This window comes from Callionymus lyra, chromosome 15 (genome assembly GCF_982586985.1).
Source record: "Callionymus lyra chromosome 15, fCalLyr1.hap1.1, whole genome shotgun sequence".
Classification (NCBI taxonomy): Eukaryota; Metazoa; Chordata; class Actinopteri; order Syngnathiformes; family Callionymidae; genus Callionymus; species Callionymus lyra.
In genome coordinates this window covers 20,616,593-20,624,145 of record NC_141832.1, presented here as the reverse complement: position 1 = coordinate 20,624,145, position 7,553 = coordinate 20,616,593, and the positions used below count along the sequence as shown (strand labels likewise).

General features: G+C 38.2%; 1 protein-coding gene across 1 annotated transcript; it reads left to right on the top strand.

The window, feature by feature from the left end:
• The first annotated feature begins 567 nt into the window (after positions 1-567).
• hoxb13a (homeobox B13a) lies at positions 568-7,134 on the top strand. The gene is made up of 4 exons (XM_087809622.1): positions 568-1,255; positions 1,859-2,108; positions 6,657-6,804; positions 7,096-7,134. The coding sequence occupies exons 1-4, from the start codon at positions 568-570 to the stop codon at positions 7,132-7,134; spliced, it is 1,125 nt and encodes a 374-aa protein (XP_087665748.1).
• Positions 7,135-7,553: the final 419 nt, after the last annotated feature.

Below are 7,553 nucleotides of genomic sequence, written 5' to 3'. Positions count from 1 at the left end.
ACTTTTAAAAAATATAATCAAAACCAAGATATATTAAGGTTGAAAGTATTGAAACTTGCGGTGCTGACGTCTGTGGTCAAACCACAAAATGTAAAATAAATGTAATAAATTATATTTAAGTTATTATAAACAAAATACTGCTGTTTATATTATTGATAACTGTTTTCATAAATACACATGAAATATTAATTTATTCTAAGATGTACGTTTTTCACGCAACAGATGCGTATTTCTTTGAGATAAAAAAAAGAGTCTTTTATTGAAAACAGAATGTGGAGCCTCGTACCTTCGCTTGATTGACAGCTTCACGTATCCTCTTCTCCGGTCACGTGACCAGCCGCTGTCATCCAATAGACAGACGCTCCACACCCTCCGCGGGTGCGTCACGTCAATAGACGTGGACGCGGCGTTCCTGTCCGCCACTGGTGGTCTTTCTCCTCCAAGTGGACACTCTCTCAGGATTCTCGCGCGCGATGGTCGCGAGTGTGCGTGACGACTGACCCACTGAGGGGTACACGTGTATCGAGCAGTCGCGTGAGGGGGGGTTCAGAAACACGAAGCGCCTATATGACCGCCTCCCTGGTCCTCAACCCTCGCTGGCCCGTGGACGCGCTGATGCTCGTGTACGACAACAACTTGGAGGACCTGAACAAGAACATGGAGGGTCTCCCCGGGAATTTCAGTCAGTGCCGCAACCTCATGGCGCACTCCGCGGCCGCCGCCGCTCTGGGCAGCCACCCGTCCGGCCTGGTCCCCACCGGGTACCCCACGGTGGACCCCTCCGGATCCGGTGAGGCCCCGCTGTCCTCCGGGAAGCAGTGCGCCACGGGAGCGTGTTCGGCGGCGGCGATGCCCCCCCAGGGTTCCTCCGCGACCACCTTGCCCTACAGCTACTTCAGCAACGGGTACTACCCGTGCAGGATGGGCCGGGGGTCCCTGAAGTCCTGCACGCAGGCGACCCCAGCCGCGCTCAGCTCGCAGTACATGGACACCACGGTGGGCGCGGATGAATACTCGAACCACCGGACCAAAGAGCTCGCCTTCTACCACAGCTACCCGAGCCCCTACCAGTCCATGGGCAGCTACCTGGACGTGTCGGTGGTCCAGACCCTGGGGGCCACGGAGGCCCGCCACGACACCCTGCTCCCCATCGACAGCTACCAGCCCTGGGCGCTGACCAACGGCTGGGGGGGTCAGATGTACTGCTCCAAGGACCAGGCACAGGCCGGACACCTCTGGAAGTCTGCGCTGGCGGGTGAGAAGACTCATATTGTGGTATTATTTATTAAAATAAATGAGCAGAAAATGTAAGTAAGTAAGTAATTTTTATTTGTAAAGCGCTTTTCCAGACCAGGGTCTCAAAGCGCTTAAACAATTGAAACAATATTCAATAAAATATATACTTTAAAGATCAAGATAAAAACTGATAACACAACAGGAGTTCCAGAAAAGCAAGGAAAAGCCTGAACAAATAGAAACGTCTTAAGATGTTCTTTAAAGGAGTCAGTAGATCCATCAAGCAAATGTAAAAAAAAGAAAATATTATATTTATAACACGCCATGTAAGAATCCGTTTTTGTTTAACTATACTTAAAGAAATAAAGTTATAAAAAGTAAGAAAAACACAATTTCCAAAGGTAAAACAAACGCAAAAATGAATATAAATGAATAAAGCCTGAAGATAAACCTCGTTGTTAGTGGTCACGTTTTATAGCCTTCAGTCAATTAAACAATTAGTTTAATTATCATATGAACATTGACATTTAATGACACATCTAAACAGTAATTGTTGGGATTGTTTCCACTGACAGCACTGGCATGAATTTATAACCGGACGCGGTTCTCTCTTCCCACGCAGACGCCGTCGCTCACCAGCACGACGGTTCGTTCCGCCGCGGCCGCAAGAAGCGGATCCCGTACACCAAAGTCCAGCTGAAGGAGCTGGAGAAGGAGTACCACGCCAACAAGTTCATCACCAAGGACAAGAGGAGGAAGATCTCCGCCGCCACCAACCTGTCGGAGCGACAGATCACCATCTGGTTCCAGAACCGACGGGTGAAGGAGAAGAAGTTCGTTGCCAAAGTCAAAACCAGTGCGCCGTTGACGCAGTGAGGAGAGACAGTTTTTGCGCAAGACTGCGCGAGAAAAAAAATGATAGACTCTGAGTTTAAAAAAAATGACGTCACCATGTAAATACACTTTTCCTGCCTGCCTTCTTTCTGTCTTGTTGTCTGTGCGCATTTTATCGAAGCATAATGTGTTGCGTCAATTCGTGTTTATACCGCATGTAATTCAGCAATGAAAACATAGTAAGGCCAAATAAATACTTGGAACCTCGTATCTAATGCTGCTGCTGGTGTTGCGTCTTCAGTGCGTCGAAGAGGGCCTTACTAGGGCCAAGATCACGTTTTTTTTTTATTAAAGTTTGGCACAATAGGTAAAAACGCTAGAAACTTTTTGCAGAACAATTTAGATGCGTTAACATATATATATAATATTTGCGCCACTATCCAAAGTAAGAAATATTTTTTAAATAACAGATTTTGTCAAGAAACTACACACTGAAACGTGCAGTTATCACGTGGTGTGTGAGTGTGTAGGTGTGTGTGTGTGTGTGTGTTAAAGAGAGAGAGAACCAGACAATGCTTGTTAAATGTTTGATAGAGGGAAGCTGGTCATTTGACTCTCAAGGTCAAGGGCGTCTCTTCTTCTTTGTTTGGCTGTCTGTCTCCTGGACACACATTTACAATCAGACACTCGCTCACGTAAAGAACATGCTCGAAAGTTAGAAAATACAGGAAAAAAAACAACACATATGTGTATTTATGGTTTGTATCAGATTCTTATCAACATCAATGCGTCAAGGGTTCATTATATCTTTAACCCTGAGATTAGAAAAACGACTTGTTACACACTTAACTTTGATATTTTTTATTTACTTAGTCACTGCCGTAAGGAGCCTTGCATCATTGAAATATATTTTGCTATTTAGTACGCATGTTTTTCAAGGCCGAACCGTGGCTTTATAAGGAATTTCGCTTTTTAAATCCCAGGAAAAAGTAATTATGGATCACTTACACGAGGATGACGCCTTTATGAAAATAGATGATTGGTCTCTGCAGAAGACAGTGACAGAAACAACTTATAACAAAAAATACTGTTTAGCTCTATATAAACTATTAAAAACGAAAAGGCATTGAATGCTGAGTTATTTCAATTAAATATATTGTTTTGAGCTAGAAAAAGCAATTATTTAATAAGTGTATTATATTATTTTGCACTTTTCTTAAATAAGTGACGCCTTATTTTTATAAAAAACATATTTTATAATAATTTTAATCCCTTAATTATTATTGATAATAACAATAGTAATGCTTTTCATATCTAGTCAGTATTTTATTCTAAAAAGTGGATTATAATGCAAATCAAACCCAGAAAAGAAAATCGAAGTTATTCATATTGTTTGTTTTTTAAAGAAAACAAAACAGAAAAAAAGAACAACAAGGTTATTTTTGTACATCAGAATATGTAGCCTCTTAGCACTCATTGACAGGTTTATCAGTACAATCCAACCTTTCATCTCAAATCACAAACATCCTTGAAAACATCTCAGTAAACTATATAATATATATTATAACAGTACAACACAATATTGTTGTTGAGTCGTAATTATCCCGGGGCTGTGTTGCTGATTGTGCATGATTAACTAAGAATGTGTGGTCGTATTAAAACATGTTTCAAGTGGTTGAGGGTTTTATTAAACATATCTTTAAGGCAAGTTTAGAAAGACACAAGAATTAAAGCCAACTTTATTAACCTGCACAGCTTTCTTAAGGATTTCTGTTGGAGCTTTTGAAAAACTATTTGTTAAATGGTTCTTATGTTATGAGAAACATTGAAATTGTATTTTATGAATGATATCAAGTTTAATTCAACAACAAAAGTTTTCCATGTAAAATGATTATTAAAATACAGACGGGATTTGGGACAACTGTCTTCATTTTAGGAAAGAAGAATTCAAACCTTCGAGGTGCTTTGTGTCAGCGTATAAATGAAGTTTTCTATTGATGCTAAAATGTTTTCCCATGCTAAAATACTACACATTGATCAATCAGAAACAACTAGTATCACAATTCAAAAAATTCAAATAGAAAAATGCGATTGGTCAAACCTGAGCAGTATTTCTATTGTGGTAAGTGTAGACTGTGATATGGACGCAGAATCTTTGATATCCTTCTTATGTTTTGGCTAATACACGCTCATTTACAGTCGAGTAAACACCAGCATTAAATATAATAATTGAGGAAAACGGATAAATGGGATTATAATAAATAATTATGGAAAATAATAGAGAAGAAAATCTCAAACCATGTGTCTCCTGAAAGTGAAACTAGTGTTTGAGACCAGATCTGTTTTCTGAACTAGAACGTGTTTTTAATGAGGTGTAGTTCTGTTTTTTTGGCCGGGTTTTTTACATGACTTTTGTTTTTTCTGCCGCCGGCCTCAAGAGGGTTTGTGACTCATTTCTGCAATATCCTGCTGGAAGTATCCATGGGAAGACATCGTGAAGCAATGTTTGCAAACATATCGAGGAAGGTTTAAAACATGCTTCATGGCATAAAGGAAAGGAAAATGTGCCACGACGAGATCAAGAGAGACGCCCACGGTGGTAATATCCGAACCTTGCTAGTAGAATAGAGAAAATAATGTCAGTAAAATAAATTTAATACACCTGTTTTATTTTTAAAATAATTAAAATACACATCTGCTTTTATGTGGTTTTTGGAATGTCTTGAAAGACACTTTTTTCCCTGAAGCTCAGGGATCCACTCAATGAGGAAACCACCAATTTATTGGGAAATATACAGAATAAAAAGTCACCAGAAAATAATATATCCTTATATCTATCCTTTTTGTTTTGTCTTGTTTTTTTACTCACCCAGTTTTGCCATTATTCTTTCACTTATAGCATTATTGTGGATTTTTAATTTTTTTTTAATCCTTAATGAATCCGTGAAAACAGAAGTGTCTCAAGACAAGTGAGATGCTCTTGTTAAGTTAATTTTATATCCCAGGAAGATTAAAAATGTGTTAGAAACTGATGAAACCAAATGCAACGGCCACTCCTGAATATACTTGTCAATTTCCGTTTATATATTTCTGTTTATATATTAGATATTTTTATTTTATTTGTATTTATTGTTAAAAAAAATATATATAGATGTATTTTTCTCTACTGTCTGTTGGCACTTGCTTGTCCATGTTATTCAGAAGTTTAACATCCTAATTTGTCTTAGAAACTAAATTCATTTATTTAACCTTAAAGGGGTGAAAAGTAAGATTATTCAAGTTTTAAAAATAACAAAATCCTTTAGAAGTTCTTCTCCCATATTCCTGCTGAATGATTTGTGAAGCTTCAGTCATGCTACTAGTCTCTGATGTCCTCCATCATAAAGACACACTCCATGAAAAACTGCCTCTCAGGCAACAGATTACTAGACTCTGATTGGATGAACTTCTATATTCATGCGACCAGTTCATGTCTGCGATTGGATGAGCCGCTGATGCGGCATTTTTTAGTGCTTCAGAGGCATAATGTGATGAAAAGCACATTTCTCTCCTAATATTATGATTTATATTTTAAGGTGACACGCTTTTGTGCATTTTAAAACTTCTACTAACACTAATAACTGATTCATATTGAAGTATTTTATAGTTTAAAATGTGCTTTTGAAAAGAAAATAATGGCTGTATTCAGGAGCTTTGGGAAGTGATAGCCAGATGTCTCCGCCAAAAAAACATCCTACGTGACCAGAGTGTCGAGTAGAACAAATAAAAGCCTGATCCTGCCACAGCTGGAGAGCGAGTGAAGCCGACATGAAGGAGTGATGATTTAACTCGTTCACGACTGTCGGTGTGTCACATGACTGCAGCAGGAATTCACTTTCACCATTTGCTTGTTTCCAATCTTGAGCACTGGTTGATTGAAAAAATAATCTTTAACTGATTAAATTTTAAATTGTGTTTCTACTTTGTCACAATTTATATCTTCAAAATTTTCAATTTAAGAAAATGATGCAGAAAACCAATATTTATAGTTCAGAAAAACAATGTGACAGAATCAAGAATAGAACGAATGAATAAAGGATCTTATATTTGCTATTTACGTAAAAGAAAAACATGTGTTCCACATGTTTAATTACATTATATTTAACATGACTGACAGGTCACATGGGCGAGGCGAGCGCAGACCAGCACGTTTCACAAGACCTCACGATTATCCTCCTGGGATTCAAACCCTGCCGCACCGCAGACAATACTGCTAACCTAGTAAACCGCACAACCACTAACATAAATTAGATTTACATGTTGAAGATTATGTCTTTACTTCCAGTTGCTTTTTCATGTCTTAAGAAAATAGTATCTCAACTACGATGACCTCGATGAAGTGAAAGTCAAAACAACCTTTGATATTTCTTACTGACTCGTAAAGTTTTTCAATTATTTTTACAGCAACAACATCATTTATTATTATAATTTATTACAAATTCAGTCATAATTCAGTGTCCCGGTGTAAGGCATTGAACAACATTGAACTTGGACAGTGATCAGTGATCTGTCTTTACAGCTCACGCTCTCCCCTCCCCCTCTTACAGCAGCGATGGTGACGGAAGCCCTGCAGCTCATAAAAATGCTGCCGTGCTTTTATTCAAATACCAGAGACACGAAGAAGATGAGGGAGAGGAGGAGGCGGTGGGAGGAGGTGGGAGAGCAGTCCAGTCCTCACACATGTACGAGGCCAGAGTAAAATGTAAAATCGGGACAAGAGACAATCGTGCATGTTTTCTGTTGAGCATTGTTTATTTATATTAATGTCATACGTTTGGATTGACTTAAGAATATCACCCTGAACCTCTGATGTACCGTTTATGCAACCATTTTTACAACTATTTTATGCAATATCAAAAACAGCAGTTGATTAGTGGAAAAGATGATATGAGTCTTCTAAATTTTTCTTTTTTTTTAGCATCTACATCATGTGTTGGACTACATAGAGTGCGTCCAAGTAATCTCCCTATTCCTCTGGTATCCCAGAATGCCTTGCGCATCAAGACGGAAATCAATGCCGGCTAAAACCAGGAAAATGTTGAGCCAAAAATGCAATTATTTTCTAAGTTAATATTGATGTAAAAAATTTCTTATTTTATTGATTGTAGCTTTACTTTTTACAATAGTGTGGGTGTGGACGATCCAACGCTGAGCTTCAAAATGTATTTTTGGTTGGAAAGACAGAGGAATTATTTCAGAATTCACATTTAAGATCAAAATCTTTTTTTTTTTTAGAAGCTACTTGGTATGGTCAAGGGGAGTAAACCCTTAAGTAAACCTAAGATCACAACGAGTCTCTTGACAGCAAAACAAAGGCTCAGAGCTATGAAATAACAAGCAATAATGATAATAATAATAATACTAATAACACTAATAATAGTAATAATAATAACAACAACAAAAACAACAACAACAACAACAACAACAACAACAATAATAATAAT

Bases quoted from the DNA above. Each gene is read 5' to 3' on its own strand.
- hoxb13a (XM_087809622.1), top strand. From the start codon at position 568: ATGACCGCCTCCCTGGTCCTCAACCCTCGCTGGCCCGTGGACGCGCTG. The intron at 1,256-1,858 runs GTGAGAAGACTC...CTTCCCACGCAG, and splicing joins CTGGAAGTCTGCGCTGGCGG to ACGCCGTCGCTCACCAGCAC. The intron at 6,805-7,095 runs GTAAAATGTAAA...CTGGTATCCCAG, and splicing joins CACACATGTACGAGGCCAGA to AATGCCTTGCGCATCAAGAC.